At 48.0% G+C, this 17,480-nt stretch overlaps 1 protein-coding gene across 9 annotated transcripts in view; it reads right to left on the bottom strand.

Moving 5' to 3' along the window:
- Nucleotides 1-17,480, bottom strand: part of SHANK3 (SH3 and multiple ankyrin repeat domains 3) — a 410,336-nt gene that overhangs the window by 59,780 nt on the left and 333,076 nt on the right. For all 9 annotated transcript variants that reach the window (XR_014555552.1, XR_014555553.1, XM_083699824.1 and 6 more), the window contains 2 exons: nt 16,849-16,973; nt 1,825-1,960 (listed from right to left, as the gene is read on the bottom strand). Coding sequence is in view for 7 of the 9 variants with exons in the window: in XM_083699824.1 (XP_083555950.1) it covers nt 1,825-1,960; nt 16,849-16,973 (261 nt within the window). In the remaining 2 variants the exon portion in view is untranslated. The remainder of the gene's footprint in view (nt 1-1,824; nt 1,961-16,848; nt 16,974-17,480) is intronic.

Raw genomic sequence — 17,480 nt, forward strand, 5'->3', positions numbered from 1 at the left:
AGGATGAGAACAGAAATTGTGCTCCGGCGGCGTGGCAGCAGCAGGAGCCCCCATTAGCTAAAGTGGTGCTTCAGGTTAAGAACAGTTAAGAATGGACCTCCGGTACGAATTAAGTACTTAACCTGAGGTACCACTGTATTGTTGAAAATGATATGTTGAAAAATTAATTTAAAAAATATAAAATAAAAGAAGCCCATCAGGTGACAAGAGGCCGGCCACGTGGACTGAACTCTGCTTCTTTGGCCAACAGCCCTTCGAAGCCTTATTGCCCAGGAATCAGCTAATGCTCCTTTCAAGCCATCCAAGCGAGTTCCAAAGTCTAACAGAACGCAGTGCAAAGAAGGGTTTTCTTTGGTCTGCCCCCGACAGCCTTGTGCACCCCATGGAGCCCCCAGAGCCCATGTTAGGCTGGCAGGGGTTTGCCAGGAGGTCCCTGGAGGCTGATCCTGTCGAGTGCTTGGTCTGCACACCTGCCAGAAGTCAGCTCTGCAGGTACAATTTATCCCTGCTAGGAAGCTTTCAAATTAGAGTATCAGAAGAGCCTGCTCCGGATCAGGCTCTTGGTCCCTCTAGTCCAGCAGCCTGGCTGACCAGATGCCCTCGAGGGAAGCCCAGGAGCAGGATCTGAGCGCAAGAGGAGCCCTCTCCCCTCCTGCATTTTCCAGCCATTGGTATTCAGCAGCATTGAGAAGGGACACCATGAGCGTCATCTAGTCCAACCCCCTGAGATGCAGGAATTCTTTGCCCAGCGAAGGAACTCGAACCCATGAATCAGAGATTAAGAGTCTCGTGCTCCAACCACCTTCTCCTCTATGCATTTGTCTAATCCTCTTTCAAAGCCAGCCAAGTTGGCCCTCACTGCCTCCTGTGGCAGAGAGTTCCACAGTTTAAGAATGATTTCCCCCCAAAATTTGGCTTCATGGAATGCCCACGAGTTTTAGTCTTTGGAGAGGCAGAGAAAAGCCTCTTTCCACGCTCTCAATACCATGCTGGAACTTGCAAACTTTGATCATATCGCCTCTTCCTCGCCTTTGCTCTGAACGAAAACGTCCCCAGAGGAGGAGCTCAGAGCTATCCTGTCGACGCGGCTCCTCTCTGAAGCTGCCACAGCCCTGTCCTCAGCGCAGCATCTCCCGCAGGCTAAAATCCACCCCCAGGCGCTCTGCTCCATCCCAGCCAGCCTTGGGGCATCACCCTGCACTCTTCTCTCCAGCTGAGGTCCCAGGGAGGCTTCCGACTCTCCAGCGATGTGGGCAAGTTGGGCTGACCCCACTGGGCACCCATGCCGGTGCGTCTCCCTCCTGCTCCTGAGCAAGCAGCTTCCGTTGCAGTGGATCCCTCTGAGGTCCTGGGCCTTGCAGCCTCTCTGCAGGATCTTGGGAAGGCGGTCCGGGGTCCCCCGGATCTGGTCCTGAGCCACGTTGCCCCTCGGCCAGCCCGTTCCACGAGGGTTGTGCATTGCACGCTGTCTTCTTCTCTCTCTGCTCTCTTGGTAGGGCTTCATCCAGCGCACCTTTTGACACTTCAGGCCTCTCCTTGGAAGTGTGGGCAGCTATGTGTGAGCCACCCCACATGACGTGGGTCAGCGAGGCTGCTTTCCTGACAGGCCCTAGGGCGGCCGGATGGTGGGATGTACGAGGGGGCCGTTGATGGCCCCCAGAGCCACCCCAAAGATGGGGGAATGAGAGCCAGGATATAGGAAGGGGGCACGAGAGCCAGGCTGGGCTGGGTGCCAGGGGGAGAAGCAGGAGACCCGGAGAAGAGAGGGGCAGAGAAGGGCCAGGGCTGGGGTGTTTTTTTTCAGGGGACACGCTCTGCACTCACCTTTCTTCCGAACAATGTCCTCCGACTCTGGCTTGCGGCTGACAGAGACAACTTTCATCACCAGGTGGTTTCCCCCCTGGCGGATCAGAGACACCACTTGCTTGTGCCCAACCTTCACCACGTTCACACCGTTCACCTGGGGAGGGAAGGAAGGAACAGTGAGGAGGAAGAGGAGGAGGAGGAAGCTGCCCTGCGGGGCCACCTGGAGGCCTGTTTCGTAGACTCGGCAGGGACCCCCAAAGGTCATCCAGTCCAGCCCGCCGCTTAGGAAACGAAAGGTCCAGCAAGATGGGAGAGGAGATGGCCGGGATTATTATTATTATTATTATTATTCATTTCATTTCGATACTGCTTTGTATTTTTAAGAAAAACGTCAAAGCGGTTTACAGCATATTAAAACAATCCAAAATCAAAAATTTCTGAAGAAAGGCAAATATAGAGTATACAGTCAAAGTAACATAATTAACGGAAAACTAAGATAAATGTTATCTTAAAAGATTTCAAAATAAAACATTTCATAGGAGGCCAACTCCAGAATACATATTTAACAGAAACGAAGTTAACAAACAAAAACTCTTAAACATTTAAAAAATAAAACCCCCAAAACTATTGCTAAGTGAAGTCAAATATAAAATGCTCGTTTAAAGCAGCATAATTAACAAGAGAATAACGGCTGAATAATCCAATATTTATTTATATTTTTAAAAAATATTAAAGGGGGGGGAGTTGACAAGCTCATATGAGCAAAAATGTATGGTGAGTAATATGGATGTTGTTTACCGTATTTTTTGCACCATAGGATGCACCGGACAATAGGACGCACCTTGTTTTAGAGGGGGGAGAACAAGAAAAAAAAATCTCCCCCTCTCTGCCCAGCGCCCCTTCAGCGAAGCGGCAGGAGGCGCAGCGCAGAGAGGGGAAAAATTTTCCCCCTCTTGTTTTCCCGCTCTAAAACAAGGTGCCATTCAGGCAGCTACCTTGGAAGCCTGGAGAGCGAGAGGGGTCGGTGTGCACCGACCCCTCTCACTCTCCAGGCTTCAGGTTCCTTTCGACCTTCTCTTTGGGGCTGGCGGGGGAAGCCCACCACCGGCCCCAAAGAGCAGGTCAGGGAGCAGCGGAAAGGTGCAGCGGAGAGGCTGCTGTCATAGTCGCGCATCACCTCTCCAGCTGGGAGAGGGTCGAGGTGCTATGGCTTCTTTAGCCCCTCATGCGCTCTCCCAGCTGGAGAGGTGGCATGCGGCTAAAGAGGCTCCAGCCATAGCCGCGCGTCACCTCTCCAGCCCGGAGAGGGTCGCGGGGGGGCTATGGCGTCTTTGCTCCATAGGACGCACACACATTTCCCCTTCATTTTTGAAGGGGAAAAAATGCGTCCTATAGAGCGAAAAATACGGTATATATTATGAAGTGGAAACTTAATAAAATAATAATCCAGTATTTAGGCCAAAGCGCCACTTTCTGTCCAATTAATACCCCCCCCCCCCAGTCCTCGAGGCAGAAAGATGTTCCAGGAGCCGCAGTTTGCTTGAGAAGCTTCTGCTTATTTGGGGGAATAACTGTTTACAGGTGGAACAGATGGGAGGCAGGTGCTCAGGGAGGGGGGTGTGAGGGCCAAATACAGCACCAGCCCCCCCCCCTGGGACCCCCCCCCCTTCCCAGACTGCTCAGACTTCTTTCTCCATCCAAACTCAGGAGGTTTCTTCTCTGCTCCAATCCCCCCCCATCTTTTTTTGTCCCACACCCTCAGGCCTAAAGACAGGGATGGCAGAATCTCTCATTTTTTTGTTCCACTCAATTTCTCATTTTAACAACCGTAAATGTGGCTGTCCATTTGCAGCGATTTGTGCTTTCTCTCTCTCTATATATAAAGAAATCCTCGTGAAAATCAGTCAGTGTTTCAACGCACATTTCTCCTAATATGCACATTTCCGTACACCGTTTTGACTAATATGCACAGTTTTTTGTACACAGTTTTCCTTAACATGATGCGCTTTGTATGTTGTTTTCATTAATACAGTCATACCACGTGTTGAGTTTGCTTCAGGTTGCGCATTTTCAAGTTGTGTCCCGTGGCGACCCAGAAAGGGTTACTTCCGGGTTTCACCGCTGACGCATGTGCAGACACACAGAATGACGTCACGCGCATGCGCAGAGGCGGTGAATTGTGATCCATGCACGCACAGATGCAGTTTGCATTCTTTTCAGATTGCAAACAGGCCTCTGGAATGGATCCTGTTCACAACCAGAGGTACCACTGTATATGTATCTTTTTCGAACACTAGAGAACCACGTCAAAAAATTCAATTTGCAAAGGATCGCTGCTGCCTCTGTGCTTGTGTGTTGGTTCAAAAGATGCAAATTAGGCAGTTTTGCATTAAAATTCAAAATTTATCCTCTGTCCCTATGCCTAACCCTGCTCAATGGTTTCAAAAAATGGCTTCAAGTGACAAGTAAGGAGATTCTGACTGAACAACTGGAAGAACTTTCTGATAGCAACAGCCATTTGACCGTGGAACGGTCTCCCTTAGGAGGTGGTGGACTCTCCTTCCTTGGAGGTTTTTAAGCAGAGGATGGATGGCCAACTGTCATGGATGCTCTAGCTGAGATACATGCATTCCAGGGGTTGGACTAGATCAATGTCCCTTCCAACTCTACAGTTCTGTCGTTGTTTAGTTGTGTCCGACTCTTCGTGACCCCCTGGACCAGAGCACGCCAGGCACTCCTGTCTTCCACTGCCTCCCGCAGTTTGGTCAAACTCATGCTGGTAGCTTCGAGAACACTGTCCCACCATCTTGTCCTCTGTCATCCCCTCCTCCTTGTGCCCTCCATCTTTCCCAACATCAGGGTCTTTTCCAGGGAGTCTTCTCTTCTCATGAGGTGGCCAAAGTCTTGGAGCCTCAGCTTCAGGATCTGTCCTCCCAGTGAGCACTCAGGGCTGATTTCCTTCAGAATGGAGAGGTTTGATCTTCTTGCAGTCCATGGGACTCTCAAGAGTCTCCTCCAGCACCAGAATTCAAAAGCAATAATTCTTCGGCAATCAGCCTTCTTTATGGTCCAGCTCTCGCTTCCATACATCACTACTGGGGAAATCATAGCTTTAACGATAAGGACCTTTGCCTACAGTTCCATGATTCTATTATTCTAAACAGCAAACATATTTAAATTCATCCAGGTAAGTGAAGAGCTAATGCAAATCTGGATTCTTAGTTTCAAAAGAGAAACACTGGCAGGATGATAATCTGGAACACCGTTTATAAAGCAGTAGAATCGCAGACTTGAAGAGCTTGAAGGGACCCAAGGATCATCTAGTCCAACCCCCTGCGCTGCAGAATATCTGGTTGATCATTGTGACAACAGAGTGCTGGACCAGATGGGCCCCTTTGGCCTGATCCAGCAGCCAATCTCTTCTTATGCTCTTAGCAAGGTTGGAGCTTCAGTTGGGAGTAAGGCGCCACTTTCCCCCTCCTTTTTTAAAACTTTGGGTCCTTTGCTGCTGACCTGCCTCTTACGCTAATACCCAGCACTAGCCAGGAAACCCATTTTCTTCAGCGTTCCTTATTATTTGCTTGCACAAAGTTTGCGGGGAGGCTAGACGGCATTCCTTCTGGTGGCTTGCAGGTAATTCACATGACCCTGCACTAAGCAGCAGTTCTTTCGCACTTCTCACCGCAATTCCCCTTCATTGCAAAAAGTCCCACCTTTGAGGGATGTGAGCATGTTGTGCAAAGATATGCAACAACAGCAGCAAGGATACTCATCGCTAAGCATTGGAAAACCCAAGATCTACCCACACTGGAAGAATGGCAGACGCAACTGATAGACTACATGGAATTGGCTGAGATGACTGGCAGAATCCGAGACCTGGGAGAGGAGACGGTAGAAGAAGACTGGAAAAAAATTAAGATTTATTTGCAGAAATATTATAAATTGTATGAATGTTAAATAGGATGCTTGATTATAATCAACCTGGCACCACTTAAACAGATGAAGTGAATTATGAAGATAAGTTAAATTTAAGAAAAAACAAACTTTTAGATAATGATTAGGCTAAATTTAAATTTTTCTTTTAAGGAGTGAAACAAATGTATCTAAAACTTGAGAGATAATATCGGAAAATCAGATAGAAAGGATAGAGACAAGGTGATAAATTGCTGGATTAATGTCTATAACTTGGAACGCAGGAGCGGGAGATGCGAGGAAGTCCAAAGGAATTAAGAAAATATGTTATGATATGCAACACTTTTGTTTGTTTATTTATATTGTAATTGAAAAACCCTGAATAAATATTTATATATATAAAAAAGAGCATGTTGTGCAAAGAGCTCCAAGCCAATGTTTAACTGCATAGCCTAAATTTGCAGGTATATAAGTGAATCCCACCCCCCACGAAAGTGGCAGCTTGGAAGTTTCCCTTGTTCCACCACCCTAAGTAAACCTAATCTCTTCTTCCAATGTGATTACCACATTCTTCGTTCCATAAGACGCACCTGACCATAAGACGCACCTGGTTTTTAGAGGAGGAAAGCAAGAAAAAATATATATATTCTGAACAAAACATTGGATGTATGATTTTTGTGCAGAAACATTGTAAAATTAATGAATGTTAAAATGATGTAGGATTGAAATGAGACGGCTTTAGCAACAAAATTAAAAGAATATGTAAGAATGGATTGATAATTAGATGACAACATGAAGCTCAATATGTTAAGATATAAAATTAAGATAAAAACAAAGAGGGTAAGGATTTGCTGAATTAACCATGTGAACTGGAATACAAAAAAGGGAGGCGTGAGGAGGTCAGGAAAATAAGTAAATGAAATATAAGACATGAAAAGATTGATTTGTTTTTAATGTTTTTTATTTTTCATCTTTTTTAATGTATTTTGTATTTGTTAACTTGTATTTTGTATCTTTGCTTCTTATTTTTATTTTTTCTCTTCTTTATTCTGTAACCTTTTTCTGTCTATAAAATTTCAATAAATATCTTTTTTTTAAAAATGGATGTATGATTTTTGTGGTTCATGCTGTGGCCACAGACATGTGATTTGATGGTGAGTTTGGGGTAGCCCAATGCAAAAATCCTGAGAATCCATGTGGATCCGTGCTTTGTAACCATGTCTTTGCGCCATTGCGGCCCCACAAAACAGTGGATGAGTGGTTTTTTGGGTGCAGGCTGTAGCTATGGACATGCTATGGGATCTGATGGTGAATTTGGGGTGACCCAGTGCAAAAATCCTGAGGACCCATGGGCTTTTACCTCCCTAGTCCCATGCAGCCTCCTTTATCGCTAGCATCCTTTATCTCCCTCCTGGTCGCTTGCCTCCTGATCGCTCAGCAGCTTCGTTTCAACACCCCCTTCCCTCTTTCTTTCTTTTTTTTTTAAAAAAAGGACGATCTGCTTTTTGCCCCTGGGCAATTTGGCTCCAGGGACCATGCATTCACTTCATAAGATGCACAGACATTTCTCCTTACTTTTCAGGAAGAAAAAAGTGTGTCTTATGGAGCAAAAATTACGGTAGATTCTTGTCTAATTAAGAGTCCTGCATGTTGATAGCAGTGTGGCTTCTGGGACCTGGCTCCAGAGGTCTGAGCCTTAGAATGCCCTTTTAACCAGAGGAGAAACTGAGGCAGGCCTGGTGGCAGCTGTGGACTAAGGGGGCTGCTCACAATGTCTCTGGCACCAGCTGCTCCAGTGCTCAGAGCCAGCTGGGCTCAGTGGTGCCATGCCAGTCCCAGAGTCTACCAGCTAGGTACCACCTAGCCAGATGAACCTTCCCAAAGCACACCTGAGCCCTGAAGGCCACAGCGCCTGAGACACAGGTGGGCTTGTGGTGAGTCAACGCTTCTGAAACAAAAGCTGTTTGCTTCAAATGCCTGCTTCTCCCAATGACATCCTTCAGCTTCCTTTCTCTCCCCAGTCAGAAAACTGAAATGTTGGTTCAAAATAGAAATTCTTGCTCAAAAGTGTTGAATGTCATTCCTCTTAATTAGACTTGCAAAAATAGCCGGTTTTGCACACTGAAAAGAAGGCAGCAGCAGCAACAAAAGATGAAATTTAATGAAAGGCGCTTGGACAAGAATCACTTGGGGGGGTCTCTTTAGGGTCTCCCCAGACATGATGAAGTTCTGCCAGCCGGTGCGGCAAGGTGGAGACCAAACCAGCCTGGCAGATCCCTCAACTCTGACATAAGAGCATAAGAAGAACCATCTGGATCAGGTCCATTGAGTTCAGCACCCTAATCTCACAGTGGCCAACCAGATGCCCATTATGGGAAACCCGCAAGCAGGATTCGAACACAAGAGCAACTCTCCCCTCCTGTGGTTTCTACCAACTGGGATTCAGAAACATGGCTGCCTTGAACCATGGCCTCAGAGTCAAACCTCCTCCATTAATTGCATCATGGACATGTTGCAGAACATGGCACAAGAAAAATACTAGCCTGGTCCCCACACCTCCTAATACTGAAACTCAAGATTATCTCCTGCTTGGACTACTGCTATGCACTCTACTTGGGGCTCCCTTGGGAGGTGACCCGGAAACTGCAACTAATCCAGAATGCAGCAGCTAGACTGGTGACTGGGAGTGGCCGCCGAGAACATAGGACACCAGTCCTGTAAGAGCTACATTGGCTCCCAGTATGTTTCCGAGCACAATTCAAAGTGTTGGTGCTGACCTTGAAAGCCCTAAACGGCCTCGGCCCTGTATACCTGAAGGAGCGTCTCCTCCCCCATCGTTCAGCGCGAACACTGAGGTCCAGCACCGAGGGCCTTCTGGCGGTTCCCTCATTGTGAGAAATGAGGTTACAGGGAACCAAGCAGAGGGCCTTTTTGGTGGTGGCACCTGCCCTGTGGAACTCCCTCCCACCAGATGTCAAAGAGAAAAACAACTACCTGACTTTTAGAAGACATTTGAAGGCTGTCTTTAGGGAAGCTTTTAATATTTGATGAATCATTGTATTTTAATATTCTGCTGAAAGCCGCCCAGAGTGGCTGGGGAAACCCAGCTAGATGGGCAGGGTATATATTATTATTATTATTATTATTATTATTATTATTATTCAGACAGATTATGTGGCAGGAGACTCAAGAGAAACAAAAGGGAGTTCTTCACAAAGCACACGCTGAAGTTACGGAGCTCCCTAGCACATGATGGTGGGACAGCCACTGGCTTTGGCGACTTTTTAGTTTAGAGAAAAGGTGAGTCAAGAGGCGACACAACAGAAGTTTATAAAATTATGCCTGGCATGGAAAAAGCAGCTTGAACAACCCTTTTCTTTTAACACTGGAATTGGTAGACGCCCGCTGGAGATGAATGTTGGAAGATTCAGGACAGATAAAAAGAAAAGACTTCTTTATGAAGCTCATAGTTAAACTGTGGAACTCCCTGCCACTGGAGGCAGGGATGGCTGGCAACTTGCATTGTTTTAAAAGAGGACTGGGCAAATTCATGGAGGAGGAGAGACTCAGTCACTTCCCCATTTGCCCAGCACAGGGTTGTGGCCAGCCCCATGTATGAACAGGCTCACCAGAGTGTCATTCCAGAGAACCAGTCTTCCTTCTTTTTCTAGGGATGATGGTTCAAAAGGACCGCCTGCTGTGCTAGAAGCCACGTCACAAGTCACAGATAAACAGCAAAATTCTTGAGCTCTGAGGCTGCTCTTCTCTGCAATGCCCTTCGCTTGAACAAATGCAAAATTAATCTTCATTCTCAGTCAATGGTGAAGACGTTTCTTCGCAGCCCTTTGCTTTTGTAGCGCTGTACTAACAGCTCTGTCGCTGATCCAAAAACAAGTTTTCTGGGAGCGATGAGGAGCCCTGTTATCAAAAAGGGGAGCAGCAGGAAGACAATTCCAGATTTTGCCCTCTGCCCTGAAATATAAAGTTGCTGTCAGAGATTGCAGCCCCTCCGATGGATACCTTGGAGGCTGCCTTTGTGAATGTCATCTGTCATGTGTGATCAAGTTGAGATTCCTGCATTGAAGGGGGGTTGGACTAGATGACCCTCAGGGTCCCTTCCAAATCTATCATGCTGTGATTCTATGAACTGGCCAACTCTGAAGATGTGGCAGGAGAGGAACTTAACTGTGCCTAGCCAGAGGGAAAACTCAAAGAGAGATTTCCCAGTGCTCAAACCTGGATGGAAATCCTAGGTGTCTGGTGATGAAGAGGCCATGCCACAGCACACAGAAACTCTCCTCTCTCCAGCACATAATAATAATAATAATAATAATAATAATAATAATAATAATAATAATTTATTATTCATACCCCAACCATCTGGCTGGGTTTCCCCAGCCACTCTGGGCGACTCCCAACAGAATATTAAAAACAATAAAACGTCAAACATTAAAAACTTCCCTAAACAGGGCTGCCTTCAGATGTCTTCTAAAAGTCAGGTAGTTGTTTATTTCCTTGACATTGGACGGGAGGGCCTTCCACAGGGAGGGAGCCACCACCGAGAAGGCCATCTGCCTGGTTCCCTGCAACTTCACTTCTTGCAGGGAGGGAACCGCCAGAAGGAGCTGGACCTCAGTGTCCGGGCTGAACGATGGGGGTGGAGATGCTCCTTCAGGTATACTGGACCAAGGCCAAGTAATAGGGGGAAATCACATTACCTTGACACTAGCTGCTATGTGCAGAGCAAAGGTACAAAATAATAATAATGACTACTAGCCAAGATGGCTGTGCTTCTGTGGTTGGAGGCAGAAAGGAGGGAAGAAAGCTCTTTTGTTTGGGTCCTCATAGAGGGTTTCCCTTGGGGGCATCTCAGTTGCACCTGCTGTTCTTTCTGGGAAAGCCACTTCTGCCTTAGGGAGGAGGTGGGGTTGCGGGCTTCATGGCCCCTCCACGTACCCAGGGAGTGGGAGGCCAGCCCCTGCGCGATTGGGGGACTCCCAGCTGCGTCACCCTCTGGCTGGCCAGTTGGGATGCTCTGGGGGTGTGGCCTGCCCTATTTAAGGCAGAACGCAGACGGGGATCTCCCTCTTTGTCTGTTAGCCAGCTGCTCCGGTTTTCCCACCCTCCCGCCCTTGAAGGTTTGCTTCCTTTGACCTTGCTATGGACCTTGGTTGGTCGCCGTTGAGGGGCCTGGTAGGAATTTTTCCTCTTGGCAAATTGACACCAGCCACTTGGCTTTCACCTAAGGTAAAGGTAAAGGTACCCCTGCCCGTGCGGGCCAGTCTTGACAGACTCTGGGGTTGGTGCGCCCATCTCACTCAAGAGGCCGGGGGCCAGCGCTGTCCGGAGACACTTCCGGGTCACGTGGCCAGCATGACAAAGCTGCATCTGGCGAGCCAGAGCCGCACACGGAAACGCCGTTTACCTTCCCGCTGGTAAGCAGTCCCTATTTATCTACTTGCACCCGAGGGTGCTTTCGAACTGCTAGGTTGGCAGGCGCTGGGACCGAGCAGCGGGAGCGCACCCCGCCACGGGGATTCGAACTGCCGACCTTTCGATCGGCAAGCCCTAGGCGCTGAGGCTTTTACCCACAGCGCCACCCGCGTCCCTGGCTTTCACCTACCTCGTAGCAAATCGTCACAACTTTCTTGGTATTGGCAGTTATGCATTGGTATTGTTCTGCAGATGGAAAAGGGGAGGTAGTGCCATCACCTGCCCCACATTTGGAAGGGTATTCCATTAAAGGATTCTGGGGGGTGTGGCCCTGTCCGAAGCCTAGGTAGGTTAGGGCCTAAGGCACGCCCCCTATCAGTGACCCCGGGGGAACTCCTAGTTGATGTGCATCAGCAGGACTCCCCCTACTGGTGGTTAACCCTTCCCGGACTTCAAGCAGACGGGCTGGAGTCAGATATACCATATTTTTTGCTCTATAAGACTCACTTTTCCCCCTCCTAAAAAGTAAGGGGAAATGTGTGTGCGTCTTATGGAGCGAATGCAGGCTGCACAGCTATCACAGAAGCCAGAACAGCAAGAGGGATTGCTGTTTTCACTGCGCAGCGATCCCTCTTGCTGTTCTGGCTTCTGAGATTCAGAATATATTTTTTCTTGTTTTCCCCCTCCAAAAACTAGGTGCGTCTTGTGGTCTGGTGCGTCTTATAGAGCGAAAAATACGGTGGCCGGTTAGGTCCAATGCCTAAGCCAATACCGCTCATCACCTGTAACCAAGGAAGTTGTGGCCTTTTTAAGCCCATTAACTTTAATAATTGTGTCATGTGTCATTATTTCTGCCTGGGGGCAGGGCGGGAACTCGCCACACAACTGAACCTGAGCCCTTCTCCATGCATGACCCACAGACCTTAACTGCCGGAGGACAGGGCTGGAGGAAGACCTTTTCTTCATGCACTGAAATGCACAAGTTTCCTGCTCCGCCAGATCCAGGCATGCCTCCCCTGGACTTTTGCCTTTGCGCATCCCACCAGCCGGGAAACGTGATTCTCCCTCTCGCCAGCCACTCCCTGGCTGCTGTTGAGTAATGCATGAAATACGGCCACACTTCTGGGATTCGGCTGGTGGCATCGCTAGTGACAAACGGCACCATGAAACGCCGTTTGTCTTCACCGCTGCCAACTCCCTTAAAACAAAAGCAAGCACAGACCGTGCGTCTATTGCAAGTTCATCTCCTCTTATGGCCAGCTGCCTCGGGAGGCCCTGTTGCAAAGGAAGAAGGCAGCAAGGACGCATTTTAAATAAACATTAGCAGACCAGCTCCTTCTGCCCTTTTGTAACCTTTCTTGCTATGATGCATTTCCTTATTCCAGAGGCTGAAGCTTCCTCCCTCTGCCCAGTGCCAAAGGACCCCACAACTCATTGGCAAGCCCCCTCTCACCACCCCATAGGGGCAAGAAAATGTGTAGCTGGACCCAGGGTAAAGGCTGGTGCAAGAAGAGGGTGGAGGGAAGGGTCTGCTTTTTAAACTGCCTGAAAATATGCTCACCTTTTCCTTCGATTGGGAAAGGGGTTTGCAATGGCTATGATGATGACATCTCACAATACAGTGGTACCTTGGTTCTCAAACTTAATCTGTTTCAAAACCAAAGCGTTCCAAAACCAACGCACGCTTTCCCATAGAAAGTAATGCAAAATGGATTAATCGGTTCCAGACTTTTAAAAACAACCCCTAAAACAGCTATTTAACATGGATTTTACTCTTTAACGAGACCGTTGATTCATAAAATAAAAGCATATTGATTCACAAAATGAAAGCAATAATCAATGTACTATCCTATAAAATAAATAAGAGAGCAAAAACAAAAGTGCCAAACTTAATCTGTTCTAGAAGTCCATTTGACTTCCAGAAAACATTCGAAAACCAGAACACTTACTTCCGGGTTTTCGGTGTTTGGGAACCAAGGCGTTTGAGTACCGAGGCATTTGAGAACCAAGGTACCACTGTACTGTCACAGCTACCCCTACTGCTGTTAAATATTTGTACATGGCGTTCTTAAAAACACAAACACATGCATTAAGGACTCAAAACAACCACTTGCCAAATCCTAAAAGAACAAATGTAACAGCAAAAAGTTTTAAAATCTGCAATAGACAGAGAAGCAAGGTTCCAAAACTGCGAGCCTTTCTAAACAACCGGACATTCTGGAGTACCCTAATGCTAGCGCATTGATTCATGGATGAGAGTCCACTTGCAACAGACAAGCATTGTGACACCTATGGAAGATTTTCATAGAACTGTAGATTCATAGAAGGGTTGGAAGGGATCCAAAGGGTCAAGGGGCCCAATTCCTTGAAATGCAAGAGTCACAGGTGAAGAAGCCACAGGTCATTCCACCTCTACTTAAAAAACTCCAACGAAGGAGACTCCCACACCCTTCCACTTGCCGTCAGAAAGTTCTACCTGGTGTTTAGTCCGAATCGCCTTTCTTGTTGTTTGAAGCCATTGGTTCGTGTCCCACTCTTCAGAGCCAGAGAAAAAGCTGGCTCCCTCTTCCATGTGACAGCCCTGGAGATATCTAAAGGTGGCTCTCAAATCTCCTCTTTTCCAGTTAAACATACCCAAATCCCCCAACCGTTCCCCATAAGGCTTGATTTCCAGACCCTTGATCGACCCTCCTCTCCACACCTTCCAGCTTGTCAACATCCTTCCTAAATAGTGGAGCCCAGAATTGGATGCAGGACTCCTGACCAAGGCAGAACAGAGCAGTACAATGACTTTTCTGGACACTAGACTTCTGTTGATGCAGCCTAGAAGAGCCTTTTTTGCTGCTGCATCACACTGTGGACTCATGTTCAGCTTGTGGTCTACTAAGACCCTGAGATGCTTTTCACATGCACTGCTAGTAAGCCCAGTGTCTCCCATCTCATATTTGTGCAGCTCTTCCTTCCTGCCTAAGTGCAGAACCTTACAACTGTGCATTTGTCTTGTAAACAGAAGCTTTTTTCCACCCGACTCCTTAAATTACAAAACAGGGGCCTTCTTCGTTGCGGCAGCATGACTGAACAAGCTTGATGCTTCAGGAAATCTGGAATTTGGCCTCAAGGACAGAGAACAGCAGAGCACAGTGGCCTGATCGCACGTAAGCGTCTTCCAAACTGTGACTTGCCATGAAGAAGGCGGCATGCTGGCGCCCAGAGAGAAATGGTGGCAGCTGTCACTCATTCCCCACTGCTGGTGCTGCAATATCAAGAGCTAAGCCATGGTTTGTCAAAGAACCAATGGAGTTGGAAGAGTCCCTAAGGATCGTTTAGTCCAGGGACAGCCAACTTCCAAGAGACCGCGATCTACTCACACATTAAAAAACTGGCAGTGATCTACTCTGTTTTCCGGGGGTTCAGGTCAAAGTTGTTGAGCTTTTCTTAGGGGACGAAAAACCACTCACCGACAGATGGCTAATGAAACTGTCAGCAAGGCTTCCACCTTTCATTCTAGCGATCTAGAGAGCGGGGCAAGGGGGTGGGTCCAGATGGAGGAGCCAGCGATCGAATGTGATCTACCTAATTTTCCCAGGGATCGACCAGTAGATTGCCTCCACCAAACAAGGCATGAGCGGCAAAGCACACCTTGGTTGCAGGTGGTGGTTTGTTTGGAGCAAGGCAACTTCAGGTTTGCATGTAACATGAAGCCAGACCCTTGCTTGGCTCCCAGTAAAAAAGTAGAAAATGGTAAAGGACCCCTGGACGGTTAAATCCAGTCAAGGAGACTATGGGGTTGTGGCGCTCATTTCACATCAGGCCAAGGGAGCTGGCGTTTGTCCACAGACAGCTTTCCAAGTCATGTGGCCAGCATGACTAAACCACTTCTGGTGCAATGGGACACGTTGATGTAAGCCAGAGTGCATGGAAACGGCGTTTACCTTCCAGCCGCAACCGTACCTACCGTATATTTCGGCGAACGAGACGACTTTTTATCCATGGAAAATCACCCCAAAAGTCGGGGGTCGTCTTATACACTGGGTATACGCATTGGGAAGGAGGAGAGGGAGACAGGGAGCAGAGGCACCCCTTCTGCCGTCGCTCCGCCTCCCTCCCCACAGAAGGGGGCGCAGAAAGTGCTTCCGAGTGTGGCGCTCACCCACCCGCCCGCCAAATGCCTCGCCTTGGGCTGCTGCTGCTTCTGTGATGGCAGAGACAGCGGAGGGGTGCACGCTCTGCCCCTTGCGGCACTCAAACTCTAAAACTCTAAAATTGAACAGCAAAAGTTGGGGGTCGTCTTATATGCCCAGTTGCCTAATACGCCGGAATCTACGGTATTTATCTACTTGCACTGGCGTGCTTTCAAACTGCTAGGCTGGCAGGAACTGGGACCGAGCAATGGGAGCTCACCCCCGCCGTGGGGATTCGAACTGCCGACCTTCCGATTGGCAAGCCTAAGAGGCTCAGTGGTTTAGACCACAGCACCACCCGCTCCCCTTTAGCTCCCAGTACTGCAGCGTCAAGACCAGTGCAGAAGGCAAGTGGCTATTATTGTCCCTCTTGGTACCCGCATATTTACACATTTACAGGAAGTTTTAGTTTAGTTTGGTTTACACTGACATAAAAACCAGGCACTTCTGCAAAAAACGACAACCCTGGAGGGAACGTGGACCGCAGGGATCAGGCAGGAGCAATGCGAGAGAGCAGTTGATCCCCAAGCAACTGGTATGCGAGATGTAAGAAGGCACCCTGTGCTGATGTTTTTGATACAACCAGTGGGGTGTAGTGGTCAGTGTGTCAGACTAGGACCTGCGAGACTGGGGTTCAAATCCCCACTCAGGTCCTGGGTGACCTTGGGCCAGTCCCCATCTCTCAGCCTAACCTACCTCACAGGGCTGTCGTGAGACTGAAATGAGGATGAGAACCATTTACTCCACTCTTTGCTCCTTGGGGGGGAAAGGTGACATAGAAATTGTGATAGGAATTTTATGGTCTTAGATATATGGTAATGTTCATAAGTGTACCAACCAAGCACATACATAGATCAGCACAGGAAGGCCAACCTGGAACCATTTTAATTCCTAAACTGAGCAAATGTTTCCTCTGCAAGATCAAATGGAAAAGCCTCCCCATTGTCTTTTCCTTCACAAATCCTGTCTTAAGGGTATGTCTGTGTTTGAATAGGGTGTGAGCCTGTGACCTGGCCCAGGAACTAAGTATTTATCACTACAAAAGACTGGCCAGGCTCCCCAGGCAATCCAATCAAGTAACCTGCCAGACAGGAGATAAACAACAACAGGAGAAAAACAATATTCACATTTCTGTTTTAGACCGCCTTTTCTGTGATGTAGGTGTGATGTTTCTGGGGGTGGTCTTGATCTACAGGATGGGAATTTCAAAAGTCTTTATAAGACCTTGCACACCATTTTTTCTGTGTCTTTCCTCTCTCCTGCAAGTGAGGGGAGCACCCTGTTGCAACAGATCAATAAAGGCCAAGCCTACAGGCTGCTGTTTTGCTCCAAGTTATCCTGGTTGGTGTCTTTGTTTTTGTCCAAGGGAGCCCTCGGATTTTCCCGTTAACAGAAATGTAACAGATAAACGCAATAGATAAAGAGCGCTTTTATCTAGCGCAGAGGAGAACCCCAGTTCCCACGGTTGGCAGATTCGACCCTCCTCCTTTGCCGGCCACGCTCTTCTGGGACTCACCTCAATCAGGAAGTCTCCCGTGCGAAGTCCTGCTCGCCAGGCCACACCTTCCACGTCCACGGACTCCAGGTATTGGAGAGCCGGGAATGCGGGCGTCGGGGTGAACTCCTCAATCGGAGTCTCCGCTGAAACGAAGAGAGACCCTCGGTCAGAGGGGAGGAAGCTGGGATTTTTGCACGTCCAAATGTGGGGAGGAGAAAAGACGGGTGCCAGCGAGAGATTCCTGGAGACTGCAAGATGTTCCCTGGCCACAGTTTGCTCAGCTGCCAGGCAGCTTCCTAACCACAGACAAGGCCTACACAAAATGAACGTTTCCGAACGTTCTTTTGGAAGCTAAACGTCTGAGGGGGCTTCTGTGGCTTCCGGTGGGCTGTGGGAGCTTCCTGCAGCCAATCAGAAGTCACGCTTTGGTTTCTGAATGTTTTGGAAGTCAAACGAACTTCCAGAACGGATTACCCATTCACCTTCCAAGGTACGACTGTATTATTATCATTATTACTATTTAGCAAGAATTTTATCATTCATCTTTTATGTGTTTGGGTTGGATTTTTTAAAAAATATATATCAATCAGTATATTTGTATTCTTTGTATTGTGTTTATGATGATTTTGTTGAATATTATATATATTGCC

Source organism: Podarcis gaigeae (assembly GCF_964106915.1).
Source record: "Podarcis gaigeae genome assembly, chromosome: 10".
Taxonomy (NCBI): Eukaryota; Metazoa; Chordata; class Lepidosauria; order Squamata; family Lacertidae; genus Podarcis; species Podarcis gaigeae.